We start from the raw sequence: 21,495 nt of genomic DNA, 5'->3' as shown, positions 1-21,495 counted from the left end.
AAAATAATTATCTACATAACTTTTTTCATACTTCATTTCATCTCACAGCGAAAAATGAACATACTTCATTCCATCTCACGGTGGAACACTAAAAATATTCTCTTTCTGATGACTTCATTACATCTTACAGCATATTTTGATAAAATTTACAATATAAATTCTTTTGCTGCTGCAGAATATAAGAATTTCCAATAAAAAAAATAGTATTTTTGCACGTCATTTCATCTTACGGCAGAATAATGAAAAAATATTCATATTTTGAAGAATTAATTCCATCTTACAGCGTATTTTAATAAAATTTTGGGCAAATTACTTCAAAATGTCAATAATTATAATAAAATAATTATATACATAATATTTTCATACTTCATTTCATCTTACAGCGAAAAATGGACGTTTTTAATTCCATCTTACGGAATAATATTTAATCCATCTTACAAATTATTTCATTTTATGGTAAAATATAAAAAAATGTCAATCAATTCTTCTATTCGAAAATAATTTACACTTCATTCCATCTCACAGCGGACCAACGAAGTATTAATGACTTCATTACATCTTACGGCATATTTTGACACGAAATTTACAATACAAAATTTCATATTACTGCAAAACATAAAAATTTTCAACAATAAATACTATTTTCGCATTTCACTTCATCTAACGGCAGAACAATGAAGAAATATCCATCTTTTGAAGAATTAATTCCATCTTACGGCGTATTTTACCAAAATTTTGCGCAAAATATCTTGAATTACAATAAAATAACTATCTACAAAATTATTTTCATCCTTCATATCATCTTACAGCAAAGAAAGGAAGTTTTTCACTCCATCTTACGGCAAACAAATATCCAAAAATAATAACCGCTGTAATTTCTTATAAAATTAAAAAATCACGCCGCGCTTTTTGCACGCTTAAAAAAATCGTCAGAATTTTTAATAAATGTGTGTGTCGTCGTATTTATGACTAAAAATTGAAATTCATAAGCATGTGTGTTCAAAATTTTAATTTCTGCGCAACGCATAGTGTTAAACTTAAGCGATAGAACTTTATGATTCGACAAAACAATAACTACTCCAAAGAACATAATGTCTGAGACGAAGACAGTAGGTCAAGTGGAGTAGACACTAGAGTCTGCATTATTACAGTTGTTGTGACTCGATTAGTGTTTCGAAACTGGCATTAAGGGGTAGAAGGAGTTGAGAGGGTGGTAAAACTCACTCGTCAGCTAATTCGAAGGACCAACCACCGGACTTTTTAACTCAACTATCATATCTAGCATCTAGCTCTATTTTCTGTTCCACTAGGACCACCAGGACCACTCAGGGTGAAGGAACCACTATATTACAGTTTACCAACTCCCATTTACCAGCAAGACAACTCACCCGACTTTCGCGGTCTACTCCACTCTGATCCACTCTAACTTGAATTTAAGCTCCAACTTAAACTACATTTTGTCTTAATTTGCTTAAACAATATGCGTTGTAAAAAGCAGGAATAAAAATAATACATTTTTTTTCCTTGAATCCCTAATTTTGTGCTAACGAGACATTTATTTCTAGTTATCTCCGCGCAAGGACTTATCGCCAAAGATAAAAGCGGCACTTCGGATCCTTATGTGACTGTTCAAGTTGGAAAAGTTAAGAAACGAACGAGAACGATAACTCAAGAATTGAATCCTACTTGGAACGAGAAATTTTATTTGTAAGTTTTTTTTATCTTAATTTACATATTTTATAAGGTTTTATGCCAATTGCGGTTCTTAAGACACCAGTACGATCTTATAATGCAAAAATATAAGCAAAAGAGGATTTCTACCCAAAAAATATCGCTAAAAAGCTAAGTACTAATGCCTAAAGAAAGACTAGGAACATTCACAATTGAAGATTATTAAAGGATTGCTTTACAAAAACTGGATTAGATTACCCTACTCAAGAGGCTATTGTGAAGAAAATAAGGGCTTTTCTTCTATATTTTTTTTTTCTATTCTAATTATATGGTTGGGTGGCTCTAAGAGTGAAAATAAGAAAAAATGAAGATGAAAAATTTTAATGATATTTTTAAACTATAAAAATTAATATCAAATATTTAAGATGGCTGTCAGGCTACTAAAGCGCGAAATTTTAAAAATTTGTAATTTATTTAATCATTTTTTAAAAGAATGAATTTTTTCTCAATCTGAATCTTACAAAATAGTCTCAAAAACAGTAAAGAAAAAAAAATTGGGTAATTTTTGAAAATTCCAAATAGACTCAAATAAAATTGAAAAAAATTTTACAACTTTATAAAAATTCAGAAAAAAATTTTTCGTTGCTCATTTTGCGTTTTATAGTTCAATTTTTTATTTTTTACCTTTATTATGGTATTCATCGATGCAGCATTATTTTCATGTTTTATAATAAAAAACAATTTTCTTTATACGCCCTTTTGGCTTTAAGAAAAATTTTCCTAAAGCCAAAAGGGCGTACACCTTCAAGATGAGCCCTTTTGGCGTTAGTAACTCAAAAATTTTTCCTACTGATCGTGACGTTTTGGACGATTTTGAGCTGATTGGCAAAAAAAATTTTTTTGTACGCCATTTTGGCACAAAGCCCTATCTTACTGTAGGAGTACGCTCTTTTGGCATTTGTCACGCGATATATTACTCATGCTTTTGTTGATAATTTTGATTTTTTTAGATTTAGTCTTGTATTCTACGGCTTAATTGATTTAATGTACCAAATAAATAAATTTTATGCACATCTCAAATAATATTCAGGATTAATTCAAGTTTTTTGGGTAATAATAGTGTAACTCAATTTTTTCAACAAGATGGCAGCCAAATGAGTGAATAAAATGGCGGCAATCTCAAGTTTAATGCAATAAAGAACTTGCATTAATTTTTTATCAAAGAAGAATATTCTAATTATTTTTTTAAACAATTTAATTTTTTCTAAATTGATTTTAAAAATATTTATATATTTCTATACTCTTGTATTTGCTATATTCAGATCACATATCACAAAACAGTTGAATTTAACCTAAAAAAAAAATATTGTCAAGTAATACAAAAGATAATTGTTTTTTTTTTTTTTTTTTTTTTTTCAATTAATGCAAATCTCGGATAAATTTTAAGTACTTCTTCAGTATAATTGAAAATTTAGTACTATATTAACAAAATTTGTTCCAGCGAGTGCCACAATTCATCAGACCGCATAAAAGTCCGCGTGTGGGACGAAGACAACGACTTGAAATCAAAACTGCGGCAGAAACTCACCAGAGAGAGCGATGACTTCCTGGGGCAGACGATCATTGAGGTGCGAACCCTCAGCGGTGAAATGGACGTCTGGTACAACTTGGAAAAGCGAACCGACAAGAGCGCAGTCTCGGGCGCCATTAGACTCCACATCAGTGTGGAGATTAAGGGAGAGGAGAAGGTGGCGCCTTACCACGTCCAATACACCTGTCTCCACGAGAACTTGTTCCACAGCCTCTGCGAGGGAAATGACGGCAATGTGAAGCTACCCCAGGCGAAGGGCGACGACGCCTGGAAGGTCTACTTTGAGCCTCCTGGTGAAGAGCTCGTGGATGAATTCGCGATGCGCTACGGAATTGAGAGCATATATCAAGCCATGACGTGAGTGGTTTACTTGATATCAACAAAATTTAATGTTGCTAAGTTCGGTCATGACTCATATTAATGAATATTTAAATGTTCCAGGCACTTCCACTGTTTGTCAACCAAGTACCTGTGTTCAGGAGTTCCGGCAGCGATGTCAGCGCTTCTGGCGAACATTAACGCTTACTATGCACACACGACTGCGTCATCAGCTGTCTCGGCTAGCGACAGATTCTCCGCTAGCAATTTCGGGGTAAGTGTTTCAATTCTAAGTTTATCCCGTAGATGGCGCAGTAAGAAGGAGAAGGGAGGGGAATCTTCTATTTCCATGTTCCTTGTGACGCTTTAGCTGGAGCTTTAAGAGACTGGATACTGGGTACTGGTGAGGGGTGAGAAATGCTGCAATTTCCTGGGAAACAGCTCCATCCGTTACTCAAGAACTGTTCGGCTCGTTTCACAATGCACCCAAAGCGTACTTCAACCCTATCAATTCCCCCGGCTGTCTGACCTACCAGAGTTATTTCGTTTTCGTGTCACATTCATTCTGAATATGCCAACAGGTGGCTCATCTTCATTTTCTACACATACATCCTGGTTTTAATGGACGTTTTTATTTATTGACCTTTTATTTCTTATCACAGAGTTCACTTTTTTAATTATAACTATACTGATAATTGATGTTGATAGAACTTGATGAAACTTTGGATTATAATTTTTTAGAGGGTCATTTTGGATTAGTTCAAAAATGAGCAAAATCGGGAGATTAGTTTTGAAATTAAGGACAGTTTAAGGTTTAAAACTGGCCAAAATAACCTATAAGGTTATTTTGATACACTGAAAGAAATTTTCTTTAAAAATTACCGTTAAATTCACTGTAATCGGAAAAATGTGGTATCCGATTCCTTATTGGTTGAAAAATTGAAGCGCGCAATTTAAATTCCTAGTACTTGTTAGAATTGGTATTAGAGATCAATCTTCACTTAAATTTAGCAACAATACTTTTTAAGATGTTGATAAAAATTAGAACAATGATTTTAAATTATTAAATATAAAATTATAAAAAATGTTTACTATTTACTCAAGCCGTTTTTTAGGAATTCTTCTGCGCTAATTTAGTATATGACAAATGATGAAATATAGAAGACAGGGAAGGTTGTATCGGGACTCTATAAACTTGTAGCGACATTTCTATCCCAGACGCTTCTACTAGAGAAGCCTTTAGCGGAAGCGGTTATTTTAAATATCATTTCTATCACTTAGGCCTTATTACCCGCGGGTACCTTACTATAGGGATCGTGCACTAACTGTAGAGGCAGCACATCTGTCGGAAGTGGAGCGCTCTGGTGTTTAATTAAAGCAAAAAATGGGCAAAAAGTATTACAATAGCTTATGTGTTTTTTTTTTACCGTGTATATTAAATGTGATGGAAGAAATTCAGCATTATTAAGTCAAATAACCATGTAAACATAACCTCCACCGTTCAATTCTACTTCTAAACAAATCATATGCTAGTCATTTTTTATAGAATACCACTAATACTGAGCGAAAAATAATAAAATTTCACAATTTGGTCAATTTGACGTTTCCGACTTGATGTATTTATATATCTCGTGATACAACAAGACTATAGTTGAAAAAATTTTGAAAAATATATAACGATAAATCAACACTAAATCATATGGTAGGGTTTAATATTTTCGCCCATAAGTTTACAATTTATATCATCAGTAGGCGTGACGGTCTAGACACTAAGTCGCTATAACTTTGTATTGAGGGCAAATAGAGAATTTCTGAAGAAATTACACTGAATCAGCTTCAGCAGATGATATTAGATTTAATTTGACTAACGGAATTTTCATTTATAGCAGTTTTAGATAGTACTAGATGTTACAACACTTGTAAAAGTGATTCCACTTAGAATTCTAAATGGATCTTGATAAAGTTTGATATTCTTATTCCCTATAAGGTCGCATTGAATTCGAAATTGAACAAAATCGGTGAATTAATTTGGAAATGGTGAACATTTAAAGTTTTTAAGATTGCTGATTAAAAATAAAATCAAAATGAAATTTGAATTCTTTTTAAAACTTAAACTTAAACTTTCAATACTTTGTTTTAACAAATTTGTCCGTAATTTTGAATTTAAAACTTGTTCCCGCTAATTAAAATTAATTTTGATATAAAATCTTGGATGTTTTGCTAATTTAAATAATTCTCTCCTTTTTTAAACTAAATTTTCCAGAAATTCATCAACTAAATAAATTCTTTTAATAAAACAAATTTAAAATTAACTTAGACGACTTAGAAATTAAAAAAAAATTGTACTCTTTACTACTTACAGAAAGAAAAATTCGTGAAACTTCTGGACCAGCTGCACAACACGCTGCGTATTGATCTGTCGATGTTCAGGAACAACTTCCCAGCATCCAGACCAGAGAAGCTGCAGGACTTGAAGAGCACAGTGGACCTGCTGACGAGCATAACCTTCTTCCGGATGAAGGTCCAGGAGCTGACGAGTCCTCCGAGAGCTAGCACAGTGGTGAAAGACTGCGTGAAAGCCTGCTTACGGTCGACGTACCAGTTCCTGTTCGAGCATTGCTACGAGCTGTACAACAGGGAGTTCCAGGTGGACCCGAACGAAGCTAAGCGGGATCCTAATGACCACGGCCCGGTCCTGGACTCCCTGGACTTCTGGCACAAGCTGATCGCGCTGATTGTCTCGGTGATAGAGGAGGACAAGAACAGCTACGGTCCTGTGCTCAATCAATTCCCTCAAGAGCTGAACATCGGTCAGCTGTCCGCCGCTACCATGTGGTCACTCTTCGCAGTAGACATGAAGTACGCCCTCGAGGAGCACGAGCAGTACCGACGGTGTAAGTCTTCCGAGTACATGAACCTCCACTTCAGGGTGAAATGGCTCCACGCCAACTACGTCAAGGACGTTCCACCGTACAAAGGCGCAGTTCCTGAGTACCCAGCCTGGTTCGAGCCGTTCGTTATGCAGTGGCTCAACGAAAACGATGACGTCTCACTTGAATATCTCCATGGTGCCTTTAATAGAGATCAAAAGGACGGGGTGAGTTTTTTTTAAATTTTATACTGTTTAATAACACTCACTGGAAAATAATTTCTTGATCCAAAAATAAAAAGATTGAAAAGTAAATAATAATAATAATAATAATAATAAACTTAACTCAATATCAATTTTCTTAATTAGCAATAGAATTTTTTTTATAAATTATAAATAAAAAAAAATTTACCTAGTCGGGACTCGAACCTGTTCCGCTCCGCGCGATTAAAAAAGAGTTATGCCACTTCGCTAATATAAAATTTGTGAGCTCTATTAAAATTCAAATTTTTTTATATATTCGTCTCAATTATTGACAGGGGTCTAAATATTGACACCCTAAATTATTTTTAAATATATTTAATCATCTGTAATAAGAATAACTATCATATAAATTTTTATTAAATTCTAATTAATTAAAAAATTGAAAAAAATTACTGTCAGTTCAAAATATTAAATATTAATTATTAAAAAAAAATAAAAGCACCAGATCAAACCTTACGAACGTTTTTTAATGCTGTTTAAATTAATTTAAATTTTTTTTAAATGCTGTTTAAATTAATTTCTTTGTCTAATTATATGATCTTTTTTATTTAATTAACAATATATGAAAAATTTATAAAATTGAATAATCGAAATTAATTGTTTCCTTTATAATATTTAAATAATGGGTGTCAATAACTAGTTGATAATTTTTAAGTTGAATCTCATATTGACAGCCATTCGACAGCGCTATCACGCCTTTTTTTGACTTTAACCTAAAAAATTTACTGTAAGAGTTTGAACTCTTCTGATTCAATAAATTATTTTAAAATTAATTTTTATATTTTTATAAGTAATTAATCATATATGGAAATTATTATTAATAAACTTTAATAATATTGATTACTTATAACAAGTTTCGATAAATAAGAATAAGCAGATGATTCGACGCATGCGCAGTATAGGTGTCAATAATTGGGGCTAAGGTATGTCAATAATTAGATCAATCAGTTTTTTAACCTGCCAATAATTGGTGTATCCGAATACTCTATTTAATTATTTAAAATTAATTAGTAAATATCAATGATTATCATTTTAAAAAAAGGAATTGATTAGTAAAAACATTCCTTGAGACATTACCACAAACAAAATTCAACGATATTGATATTTGATTGCTTAAAAAAAAATGAAATCATAGCTTTGTCTCTTGTAATGTCAATAATTCAGGGTTTTTACCTTATGTAAGGTTGAAAAGTGATTTCAATCGTTTTTAATGTAGATTTTTCAAATTTTTATGAAGGGACAAACACGATAACTTTTGAAAAAATGAATTTTTCAACTCAATTTATTTTTTAATCTCTCCATCTGCCTAATAGGAAGTTAAGTATTGAAAATTGCAGCTTAATATTGTTTTGTTTAATTATAATTGATTTTTGTTCTGCTGGCGGAGAAGTTTTCTGTCCTTTAAGCCATATATAAAAATTTATTTTTAAATAGAGCTTTATGACAGCTGACACTATACTCAATTGTGTTCTTTGACTGACCGAAGGTCAGTCTTTAATTGGTCCTTTTTTATGATTCACATCGGAACGAAAGAGGGCGTTCAATTCGTAAGAAAACAAATACTATCCGCGGGAAAATTCAAACAAGCTTTAAAATTGAATTGGAAATAGAATTTCTTGTAATTTATTTGTTATTAACTTATTAAAATAATTTTTTTAATTCATTCTTATAGTTTAGAGTAAATAATTGCTATTTTTCCATAAAAAAAAAGTGGTTTTAATAGCTTATAGTGTAGATTTTTCAAATTTTTATGCAGGGACAAACACGATAACTTTTGAAAAAATAAATTTTTCAACTCAATTTATTTTTTAATCTCTCTTTCTGCCTAATAGGAGGTTAAGGATTGAAAATTGCAGCTTAATATTGTTTTGTTTAATTATAATTAATTTTTGTTCTGCTGGCGGAGAAATTTTCTGTCCTTTAAGCCATATAGAAAAATTTATTTGTAAATAGAGCTTTGTGACAGCTGATACTATACTCAATTGTGTTCTTTGACTGACCGAAGGTCAATCTTTAATTGGTCCTTTTTTATGATTCACATCGGAACGAAAGAGGGCGTTCAATTCGTATGAGAACAAATACTATCCGCGGGAAAATTTAAACAAGCTTTAAAATTGAATTGTAAATAAAATTTTTTGTAATTAACTTATTTAAATTATTTTTTAACTTCTCCCTTATAGTTAACAGTAAATAATTATTTTAAGAATTTATAAGAAATTATTTTCCAAATTTAATTACTTATTCCTTAAAACTCACTATATTATTACTTCTAATGAAAATTAAATTCATAAATGAAACGTTATAAGACAATTTAACGGTTCACGTCGTCACGGAACTAGTAATTAAGCATTATGGCGCTCAATAACCATCAAACACAATAGTTACCACAGAAGCAATAATATACTGCGTAAAGCTTGAAAGTTTTGAAGTTAATTAATAGTTGGATAAATTATGGTAATAATTAAATGAAAATTGAATAATTGCAGTTCATAAAGAGCAGCGAGCACGCCCTTTTCAGTGTATCAGTAGTAGACGTATTTACCCAATTAACGCAGTGCTTCGACGTCGTTTCCAAACTGGAGTGTCCTGATCCGGAAATCTGGAAGAGGTATATGAAGAGATTCGCCAAGACTATTGTTAAAGTCCTGATGTCTTACTCGGATATCGTAAAACGAGAGTTTCCAGGCCACCTTAAGGATGAAAGAATTGTAAGTATTATTTAACAATACATAAATAATTTAATTTTAATCTTTTTATTGTAGCAATATTTTTTTAAAGATTATCTCAGTAAAATTTACCGGAGTAAAAAAAAAAATAATTTTAATGCAGCTTACCGCGATCGTAAAATAGAATTATTATTGAAGATATTATCAATGGAATTTTATTACTATTTTTATAGGTTTTATATTTTGGAAAAGATTTTAGTTTGATAAGAGTGAATGTTTAATTAATTTTTGAGATTTAATTTATTTTTTGAGGTGAGTTCACTTGAAAATATATATAGAATAATTGCTAATAGTAAAAAAAAATAACGAATTTCATTAAAGTACATTTTTAAAAATAATATTCAACTAATTGGATAAAATTTAATTAGAATGATTATTGTATAAAAGTGTTGTTAGAATTAACTGTAATTGAGCAACAACTAATCACCCAAATGTGTAATTTTTTATACAGCTGATAAGTCGAGAGCGATTGCAGCGCCGCCTCAAAGTCGGTGGATAATTCCGGTACTTAGATTAATTTTTACTGTCAAGTCCGGTTAATTTTTTAGTAATTTCAGTAAAAACATTTTATTTCACTGGAATTTTTAATATTAATAGTCTGAAATAACTATTAATCTTATCAATTTTTTACGTTTATTATTTTTAAGCTTTTTAATAAAAATTAATGGTACTTTTTAATATTTTTTTTCGTAGTATTTGTGAATAATTATTCAAAAAATTAAAATAAGATTATAAATTGCGAAATATTTTACTATTATTTATAAAGAAAATTTATTTCAAGAAAAAGCACTAAAGTTTTAGCTTCTCAAAAATTTTTCAATTAAATTAACAAAATAAAGTCAATTTTAATTACAATCTAACATTTTTCCTACTAAATTTGCGCCAAAAAGTCCTTTTAACTAGGTTATGGGCCCAGTTTCTTAAAAATTCAAATGGTCAAAATTTTAACCTTTTTAATAAAAATTAATGGTACTTTTCAATATTTTTTTTTCGTAGTATTTGTGAACAATTATCCAAAAAATTGAAATAAGATTATAAATTGCAGAATATCATACTATTATTTATAAAGAAAATTTCTTTTATGAAAAAGCACCAAAATTTTACTTTTTCAAAAATTTTTTCAATTAAATAAAAAAAAAGTCTATTTTCATTACAATCTAACATTTTTCTTTCTATTTTTTCGGCAACAAGTACAAATATAACCATTAACTGCCAGGTTATGGGCCCAGTTTTTAAAAAAAATCTAATTATCAACAAACTTTCCAAAATTTAAAGTCTTTTAAATTTAGAAAATTTACTTTTAAATTTAGAAGCAACTATTTAAATCCAAATAGTTGCTTCTAAATTTCTTAGTAACTTCAATAAAAATATTTTATTTTACTGTAATTTTAAAAAAATAATTATTAATCTTATTATAATCATTTTTAACTTTTGAGGTAAAAATTATTCGTACTTATCAATATTTTTTATTACATTGTACAGTGCAACCTTGATATAACGAAACTCAAGGGAAATAAAAATTTTTCGTTATATCGAGTTATTCGTAATAATGAGGTTTATTATATAGAAGTTAGATTAAACTAAATTCGTTATAACGAGGTAAGAAAATTTCCACTAATGAATAAGAACTCATTTAAATCAAAACACAGAATTATTTATTTGAAAATATTTAAATCAGTTTAAGGTCAAAACAGACATAGAATGAATAAAATAGACAAAATAAAGATAGAATTTATTAAAGAAAACATAACATGATTGAAGAATAATGTTATTAGCTTAATCTTCATTTTTCGTTCCTTTACTCGAAAAAAAGTCATCAATTTTAGTCTGCTTGCCAGTGTTTGTAATTATATCCAAAGCACAATCTAACTCCGTAATTAATTTAACTACACCGTCAGATAAACCACCTTTTACAATTTTTAATCTTTTACAATTTGCACGCAACCCAGTTTCTTCGGAAAATCTTTCTTTAGACTTCAAAATTGTAGCCAGTGTACTAATGGGAATTTCAAACTTCTTTGCTATATCGATTTTCTTCATTACAGGATTTTCGTTTACGTACTTGATGATTTGCCGTTTTTCTGCAATACTTAAAGAACACCTTTTCCGTTTTTCAGCCATTGCAACTTTAAAACTACTAGCAATTACAAACAGCAGTGTTTACAGTGATCAAAAAGCTATGACTGACTTATGAAGAATTATACATGTCAGCACTCGTTAAGACATTAGTTATTGTGGAATTAAGGTAGTACCCTCGCCAGAGTCGTTTTCTTAGGATTTTTTTTAACTTCGGCAGATTAATATTCATATAATTCTGCGTCGATTGGCGCAATTTGAAAATTTTTGACCATTTAGTTTCAGAGATATTTAATTTCAAAGTTTGAGTTTTGAACGCTCTTTTACATTGCGGTATACGGGATATCGAAAAGTTTACCTACAAACATTTTTATATCTCAGAAACTTTTCTTAGGATTCTTTTAAAAAACTAGAGTAACGTTAACTAACAACTAAACAATTTTTTAAAAATAATTTCATTGATAATTACCACACAGTTTCAGAGAGATTTATTAATAAGTAATGAAAAATTTACCAGACTTTAGCCGAGGAGGGGATACGTTAATAAAACTGTGGCAACAACGCAAGTTTTGTGAGCCGCGAAAAAAATATGAGACGCGCATGCGCTGAAAAATTTGAAAAGTTTAATTTACTTTAAGTGTAACATTATAGTTATTAATTTTATTTATTTAAAAAAAAAAGTAACAATGATTATTTTATGAAAATAAGTATTTCTCTATATTTATAAAAATTCAAAAAGTTAATAAGTTGAATATAATAATATATATTAATCTTTCATAAGTTATAAAAATAATAGTCAGATGAAATAATAAAAAAAATACTAAAATTTAAAATCCGTAAATACATCAACATAAAAAATTCAATTACTGATTTTTCTGAAAAAACAAAACAATATTGTCAATTATTTTTTTTCTATTTGTTATTTGCATATTTGCTAGTGATTTCTGTCGTTTTTCAAGGACTTTTTTTTATGAATCGTCTTTTATAAGTCAATTTTTCAGACATTGTAATTATATTTCCGAATAAATGTATGTAAATAAATAAATAAACGCATGTGTCAAAACAGAGGTTAATCTACAGTTAGTCCAAAACACTACAGTATAACCACTATAAAATATCTTAACGCTCACGCAGTGTTGCCAGACTTTTCAAACGATCAGTTTCTCGTTTGTGATTGGCTAAAATAAGTACATAAACAGCAAAAAGTTTTAGGCTTGTCAATAATGACTCTAAAGTATATGTACCATACACTCTAGCACAAACTTTTGACGACGGAAGTCGCGAGGGTACTACCTTAAGTGGGGATAATTTGTAGAATACGTTATGTAGAAGTTATTGGCTAGGAAATTCGTTATATAAAGGTCAATAATAGTTTCTATCTATATTTTGCAATGATTGAACTTTCGTTATAGTGAGGTTGTTTGAAAAATATATTCGTAATATAAAGGTATATTATTTTACATAGACTCTTATGGGCAGTTCTAGGGGATTTTGAAAAATTCGTTAAATCGAGGAATTTGTTATATTGAAGTTCGTTATATTGAGGTTGCACTGTATTTGCAAATAATTATATATATAAATTCCGTAAACTTTTTTGGTGGCTCCTTCAAGGCTTTCCGCTCTAATCTCAAGAAACATATATTGCAATATTATTAAAAACTAGAATTCAAATTTGCGCGCGCAAGCGCGCGCCTAACTATAGCGTTTGCGTATATTTTCATGCTTATGATATATTCGACCAATCACGTTACAAATAGTTTGTTAACATGATATATTTTCATATTTTTCATCTAAATTATAAGAGTGGAACACCATTAATTTTGTTTTTCTTTTTTTGAACTTTTGAATTTTCTTTCTTTTTAATTTTCTCCAGGCATTGCAAAATGAACCTTTCTGTGTATAATTTTCGAGCCAAAATTCTCAGATTTAATAATTTATAATTAATATCTTATAATTTAAAGTATGTACTGATTATTGTATAATGCCGATTGGCGTCAAATGAATAAATAAACAAATGAATAAATAAATAAAGAAATGAAAGGATGAAATATTCAATAAAAAATTACTAATTAATATTTCAACTTACAGGCGTGCATCCTAATGAACAACATCCAGCAGCTGCGAGTCCAGCTGGAGAAGATGTTCGAATCAATGGGAGGAGAAAAACTAGAGGAAGACGCAGCAAATATCCTAAAAGAACTCCAGCAACAATTAAACACCGCGCTGGATGAACTAGCGGTGCTCTTCGCCAGGAGCTTGGAACCGAGAATAACTGTTTCCGTCCGCGAACTCGGGGACTTGCTTTTGGCGATAAAAGGCGGCGGGCAGGTTAACCTACAACAAGCTGCGCAGAGAGACGCTGTCGCGATGGAGGCCGATGATGTCCTCAGGCCGCTTATGGACCTCCTGGATGGAAGTTTGTCGCTGTATGCCCAGTCCTGCGAAAAGACAGTGCTTAAGCGGCTGCTCAAGGAACTCTGGAAGATTGTCATGAGAATTCTTGAGAAAACTGTTGTGCTGCCACCTATGACTGATAAGAGTGTAAGTTCTTAAGTAATTCTGCCCCAAGCGGCACAAACTTATTTTTGGTAATGTTTTGTTGAATTTAAGTTAACGATTATTGAATTTTCAACTTCTGGATGAGTAAAATCTATCAAAAAGTCAATTTTTGTTGTGACGCTTGGGTGTTATGCTGTTAGTATAAATTTTTGAATTTGACGCGCTACTGTCCGCCATTTTGCGGCTTAGGAATTGTACCCGCCATCTTGTCGGAGATTTCTAACTGTCTGTTTTTTTGGATTTTTACTTCATTAATAAAGAAATTAATGAAGTTTTTCATGATTTTATAGTTGATATAATGTATTGGATTTTTTTTTTTTTTACAGATGATGTTCAAGAACTTGACCGATAATGCTAAAAATCTAGCAGCGAATGCCAAAATTGAAGATATGTCGAGAATATTCAAGAATCATATGGCTGGAAAGCCAGATGTGAAGAATGCACTCAGTGGAGTGATGGTGAGTTGAAATTTAGTTTTATCTTATTATATAAAATTTATTATATACATAAATATATATACAAAAATTATATTACATCTAATTATAGAAAAGTAAGGAACTTGCTTTAATTTAATGACGTTAAATGTAATATGGTTTTATGAAAAGATTTTGAAGGAACAATATTATGTAATGCAACAAAATAATGAAATTATACGGTGAAAAATTTTTTTAAACTTTACTATCAGTGCATTGCAATGCTGGATTATAATAAAACTGACCGCAAATCTAGTACGGAAATCCGAAAAAGTTGAATTTGAACAAAGTAAAAATTAATGAAAAATTTTCACAGTGAAGGAAATTTTTATTAGATACTGAATAAATCTTGCGCTAAAAAAAAATTTTTGCTCTGATAAAAAATTGGATTTTTTTATAAATTAATTATAAAAACTCGATAATTTTACCGTGTAAAAAAAGCGACTTATGGTTGTGACGTCATTATATCTTTTGGGGCTGAGAGCCAATGAAAATCACGTTATACACTTGTATTTTCTGTACACACAACGCCACCTTAAATAATAACTAAATGACCATCTAACCTTAAAAATAACTATTATCTTTAACATACTTATAATTATTGCTTCTTATCTAGTTATTTTGAAATTAATAGACATTAAAATTTAAATATATGATGGGGGATTAATTATAACCTATTTTTGGTAAAACGGCTGTATATTTTTTTTCAAACTGAGAACGCCATCATAAATATTTCTAAATTATGCCGTAAGATGGCGTTACTCTAAATGACGTCACTAGCGTTAGAATTAACATTCTAAAGATAAAATTTTTATTTAATTAAATTCTTTAAATTAGTTTTATTAAATTAAAAAAAATAAAATTTACCATGCAATTTTACTATTAATTAATTAATAATTAACTCGTTAATGAATATCTTAAAGCCTGGAGATAAATGCGAGTTAATATTTGAAAATAATAATATTAAATTGTAATCCTGGTTGTTATCAATGGAATTTAAATTTGTCCCGTTAATTGTACAATAAAATTTTTATTCCGATTATAAATATATATAAATATAAATAAAATATAAATATAAAAGTGAGGTTAAGGAGTCGGTTAGATTTGCGGGAGCTTAGCGCTCTTGTGATTATTTAACTGTAAATTATTATTATTGATTATGATTATTATTATTGATGTCATGCATTTACGGAAATAATTGAAATTGAAGGAACCACGGCGTTTATCGAGTGTTAATTCGGCTTTCGGCAACACGCACGTGTAATATATTAACTGCGTTTTGACTAATAAAAATAAAAAATAACAAATCACACTTTAAATTATGAAACAGTATTGCACATACGATTGCACACATTATACATGCTATCATAAGACATTATAAAATAAAATAATAAAAAACAAATAAAATAAAAGTTATATTAATAACGCTGTGGTCGGCCCGCTATTGTCCGCGCTTTAGAACAAATTACAGTGACATTTGTAAAAAGATTAAATATATTCTGAAAGTCTAATTGTCTTTCTATTATTATTAAATTTACTTATTATTAACTTTTTATCATTATTAAAAAAATTAAATCAAAGAACATGCAAGTTCTCTATTGGTCCGATATAATTATGTATAATTATATAGAATTGTATATGATTACACAAATTTTTTACAATTATTTCAATGTTTATAAATTTTTTTTAATTTTGTAGAAAATTGGATATAATTTTACATAATTATCTCTGAAAACAATTGATTTGATATAATTATATGTAATTAAAAAAAAAACTGGATATAATTTTTCATAATCAATTACAAATCATATATAATTTTATAAAAATTATCCAAAACTGTTTATATAACAATTAAAACTAATAAATTATAAATTTCTAGGACATATCCAAGGAAGTAGAAAAGAACCTTTCGCCGAAACAATGCGCAGTATTAGACGTCGCATTGGACACGATAAAGCAATACTTCCACGCGGGAGGTAACGGCCTGAAGAAAAACTTTTTAGAGAAATCCGCAGAGCTCCAAAGTCTGAGATACGCCCTCAGTCTGTACACGCAGACGACGGACACTCTCATCAAGACCTTCGTCACCACTCAGCTCAACCAGAGTAAGTACCACCCTATATTTTAAAATAAAATCTAGATATATATGTAGCGAGTATCTTAAAATCTTACAATTATAAATAATGAAACCGCGGTCGATAAAAAATGTGTTGAATATACGCGTAAATAATTATCGCGTATAAACAGTGCCCCTGAACAACGCAACAACCCTACGTCAACGTCAACGTTCCGTGAGCAGTGATAAAGGCGACGATGGTGATGACGATGGGATGGAAGGGTTAGAAGAGCCCCTTCGTCAAAGTAAACCGCCGCCTCTTAGACGGGAAAGTCGACAAGGTACCAGAGAAACAATCTGCAGACAACTCTGAGACCTTTTAATTTAATATTCAATTATGTATTTCATTTTGCACATCTCAAATTCTAAAAAACACTTTAGATTTTATTATTACTAATTTTTTTTTTTATTTAAATTTATTGCAATAGAGAAGTTGCATAAGGTAAAGTACTCAGTACTTGAACACTTATAAAAATGGGACCAGTACTTGAACAGACTTTTCGAATTGTTGTAATACAAAATCCGTATATTTATTACTCGGAAAAAAGTAAACTGTAATATTCACTCGGATTCCGGTTAATTTTTATAGTTTCAAACAGTAAAGCGGACATCGGAGTGGCAAAAATATAAATATTACAGAACTTAATGTAGAAAGTATAAAAGCCACAATTTATAATTTAATATCCAAAATAAGTGATTAGTAGCTGTCACTATAGTAAATAACGACTCTTTCATCTTAAAAAATTACAGTTTCAAACAGTAAAAATTGCCATTTAAATATATAGTCCATATTATGAGGAGAAGGGGAACTCAGATGAAAGAGAAGGGACTCTCACTCTGGGAGAATTTAACATTTGAAACAGTAAAAATTATACTTTTAAAATATACATTTTACCAGTCCAAGCAAGTCAATAATTACAGTTTGATTTTTAGCGTGGCGTTTAAGATTTACCATTTTATTTTGTAAATATTGACGTTGCTTGTATTAGAAATTTACTAACTTTATTTTATACTTTTTACATATCATAACATCATTTTTTAGGTACGAAATGATAAATATCAAAGTCTGAATTCTTAATTATTATAATTCAACATTTTAGACATTTACATAGCGAATATTACGGTTTGAAATAGTATTTTCTTCCATGTAAAGAGTAAATTGTAATGTTTAAATGGTAAATATTATAAAGTGAATAGTAATATCACGATTTTACTGTTTGAAATTGTAATTTTTAGCAGTTGATCATTACTTATTACACGGAAAAAAGTAAACTGTAATATTTACTCGGATTCCGGTTAATTTTCATAGTTTCAAACAGTAAAGCGGACATCGGAGTGGCAATAATATAAATATTACAGAACTTAATGTAGAAAGTATAAAAGCTACAATTTATAATTTAATATCCAAAATAAGTGATTAGTAGCTGTCACTATAGTAAATAACGACTCTTTCATCTTAAAAAATTACAGTTTCAAACAGTAAAAATTGCCATTTAAATATATAGTCCATATTATGAGGAGAAGGGGAACTCAGATGAAAGAGAAGGGACTCTCACTCTGGGAGAATTTAACATTTGAAACAGTAAAAATTATACTTTTAAAATATACATTTTACCAGTCCAAGCAAGTCAATAATTACAGTTTGATTTTTAGCGTTGCGTTTAAAATTTACCATTTTACTTTGTAAATATTGACGTTGCTTGTATTAGAAATTTATTAACTTTATTTTATACTGTTTACATATCATCAGATCATTTTTTAGGTACGAAATGATAAATATCAAAGTCTGAATTCTTAATTATTATAATTCAACATTTTAGACATTTACATAGCGAATATTACGGTTTGAAATAGTATTTTCTTCCATGTAAAGAGTAAATTGTAATGTTTAAATGGTAAATATTATAAAGTGAATAGTAATATCACGATTTTACTGTTTGAAATGGTAATTTTTAGCAGTTGATAATTACTTATTATAAATCGACTGTTATTTATTACAGTTTAATTTTTTCCGTGTATGAGTAATATGCGCATGTTATAATTGTTCATTGATACAGTAATTAATTTCCATAAATTTTTCTAATTATAAATCAAAACAATTATATTTTTGTTAACTTAAAAGTTGACATGAGAATAGCCGATAGATGCTACTTTTTTCACGAAAAAGGTACTAAACCGTAAGCCGAACAATCAGTAAAAAAACGGTATCTCATCATTTTAAGTAAAAAAAATTGTACCACCCAATGAAATAGACTTTTCTAAATAATACATATTTTTTGCAAAGACATAAACAATAATTTTTATATTAAATTTTAGCGTCTAACTATACCTCCAAATTTTAAAAGCGGTACCCAGAACTTGAACAAGCTGGGGCCGTATAATTTTAACAGCACTCTAATCTCTAATAGAATTATAGACTAGTGATCAGCATTGTGATTTGTATTAATTACTGCAAATTAAATAAGTTTTATCGCTAACAATTAGTGTAGTTAAAAATTATTGAACGTTATGAATTGAGTTTTTTTGATTTATAATTGAAAATTTGCTTTGTCATTCATAAAAAATGTAATTAAAAAATTAAATACAAATATTTCTCATTTTTTAATGAACATATTAAATATTCATAGTATCATTTTCAATAATAATCAACAATATGTTGTAATTCTTTAGATATTTCAACAAAACGTTGAAAATTTTCGGTGTGTCTATTGCCATATATTTTATTAGTTCAACTACTGCTCCCGGAGTGTTCAACTACTGCAGCTTGTCAGTATTAATTGTTCAACTACTACTCCTTTGATGGTCTATCTTAAAAACGTTGTCAAAATATAAATATTAAATTATCTTTGTTATTTTGCGCTTCAATCCAAAATTGTTCATATTTTCATGAAAATCACTAAGTTGAACTAATAATTACATCTTTATATACTAAAAGTAGGGTCAAATACGTTTTACTTTGAAACTTGTTCAACTACTGGGTACTTTACCTTATTACTTGACAATATTTTTTTTTTAGGTTAAATTCAACTGTTTTGTGATATGTGATCTGAATATAGCAAATACAAGAGTATAGAAATATATAAATATTTTTAAAATCAATTTAGAAAAAATTAAATTGTTTAAAAAAATAATTAGAATATTCTTCTTTGATAAAAAATTAATGCAAGTTCTTTAGTGCATTAAACTTGAGATTGCCGCCATTTTATTCACTCATTTGGCTGCCATCTTGTTGAAAAAATTGAGTTACACTATTATTACCCAAAAAACTTGAATTAATCCTGAATATTATTTGAGATGTGCATAAAATTTATTTATTTGGTATATTAAATCAATTAAGCCGTAGAATACAAGACTAAATCTAAAAAAATCAAAATTATCAACAAAAGCATGAGTAATATATCGCGAGACAAATGCCAAAAGAGCGTACTCCTACAGTAAGATAGGGCTTTGTGCCAAAATGGCGTACAAAATAATTTTTTTTGCCAATCAGCTCAAAATCGTCCAAAACGTCACGATCAGTAGGAAAAATTTTTGAGTTACTAACGCCAAAAGGGCTCATCTGGAAGGTGTACGCCCTTTTGGCTTTAGGAAAATTTTTCTTAAAGCCAAAAGGGCGTATAAAGAAAATTGTTTTTTATTATAAAACATGAAAATAATGCTGCATTGATGAATACCCTAATAAAGGTAAAAAATTGAACTATAAAACGCAAAATGAGCAACGAAAAATTTTTTTCTGAATTTTTATAAAATTGTAAAATTTTTTTCAATTTTATTTGAGTCTATTTGGAATTCTCAAAAATTACCCAATTTTTTTCTATGTACTGTTTTTGGAAGTATTTTGTAAGATTCAGATTAAGAAAAAATTCACTCTTTTAAAAAATGATTAAATATATTTCCAACTTTTGAAATTTCGCGCTTTAGGATAGCCTGACAGCCATATTGAATATATGATATTAATTTTTGTAGTTTAATAATAAAAAATCATTCAAATTTTAATTCTTAGAACCACCCAAACATATAATTTGAATTAAAAAAAAAACATATAGAAAAAAAGTCATTCTTTTCTTAACAATAACCTCTTAAGGAGGGTAATCTAATCCAGTTTTTGTAAAGCAATCCTTTAATAATCTTCAATTGTGAATGTTCCTAGTTTTTCTTCAGGCATTAATACTTAGCTTTTTAGCAATATTTTTAGGGTACCAATTCTCTTTTGCTTATATTTTTGCAATATAAGATCGTACTGGTGTCTTTGGAACCTTCATTGGTGTAAAACGTCTTAAAACTTTTTAAATATGTAAATTAAGATAAAAAAAAACTAACAAGTTAAACTTCTCATTCCAGAAAGGATTCAATTCTAAGAGAGCCATTCAAATATATAATTTGTTACATAAATTTTTTGAGACTTCAAATTTTTTTATTTTTCATATCAAAATATATTTTCAAAGTGATTTTGGCAACAAAAAATTTTTTATACGCCTTTTTTGCATTTGTCACGTGATATTGTAATCATCTCGATTATTAGTCATCGCCGCTGAAGCTGTCACCGCAATTCTACTAAGCTTTGCCGAAGCAATCATTAATCATGGGCTTACTCGATAATTTTTAACAAGGTCTGAGGACTTGTAGGTTAAGATCTAGATGTAGAAGTAGAGTAACTTACTGATAAGCTGACAAGCGCATCTTTCTTGGCATTAAGCGCGGATTTTGAGGTTCTTTTGTCTTCCAGACACACTAGATGGCGGAGCGGTAGGGGAACTTAGTCTCCAGGTGGACCTGTTCACTCATCCTGGCACCGGGGAACAGAAGATAACCGTGAAAGGTAAGCAGAGTCA

At 29.5% G+C, this 21,495-nt stretch overlaps 1 protein-coding gene across 14 annotated transcripts in view; it reads left to right on the top strand.

Moving 5' to 3' along the window:
- The window catches only part of LOC123267470, a 134,782-nt gene that overhangs the window by 110,477 nt on the left and 2,810 nt on the right, over positions 1-21,495 (top strand). For 13 of the 14 annotated variants that reach the window (XM_044732102.1, XM_044732099.1, XM_044732100.1 and 10 more), the window contains 10 exons: positions 1,566-1,707; positions 3,173-3,619; positions 3,704-3,854; positions 5,943-6,677; positions 9,200-9,421; positions 13,604-14,056; positions 14,401-14,532; positions 16,427-16,652; positions 16,795-16,944; positions 21,390-21,482. In XM_044732102.1, the coding sequence (XP_044588037.1) occupies positions 1,566-1,707; positions 3,173-3,619; positions 3,704-3,854; positions 5,943-6,677; positions 9,200-9,421; positions 13,604-14,056; positions 14,401-14,532; positions 16,427-16,652; positions 16,795-16,944; positions 21,390-21,482 (2,751 nt within the window). The remainder of the gene's footprint in view (positions 1-1,565; positions 1,708-3,172; positions 3,620-3,703; positions 3,855-5,942; positions 6,678-9,199; positions 9,422-13,603; positions 14,057-14,400; positions 14,533-16,426; positions 16,653-16,794; positions 16,945-21,389; positions 21,483-21,495) is intronic. The other variant, XM_044732111.1, reaches the window with a different exon arrangement.

Source organism: Cotesia glomerata, linkage group LG6, assembly GCF_020080835.1.
Source record: "Cotesia glomerata isolate CgM1 linkage group LG6, MPM_Cglom_v2.3, whole genome shotgun sequence".
In the NCBI taxonomy this organism is placed as follows: domain Eukaryota; kingdom Metazoa; phylum Arthropoda; class Insecta; order Hymenoptera; family Braconidae; genus Cotesia; species Cotesia glomerata.
Note: the sequence above shows the minus strand (reverse complement) of the source record. Positions and strands in the feature narration are given on the sequence as shown.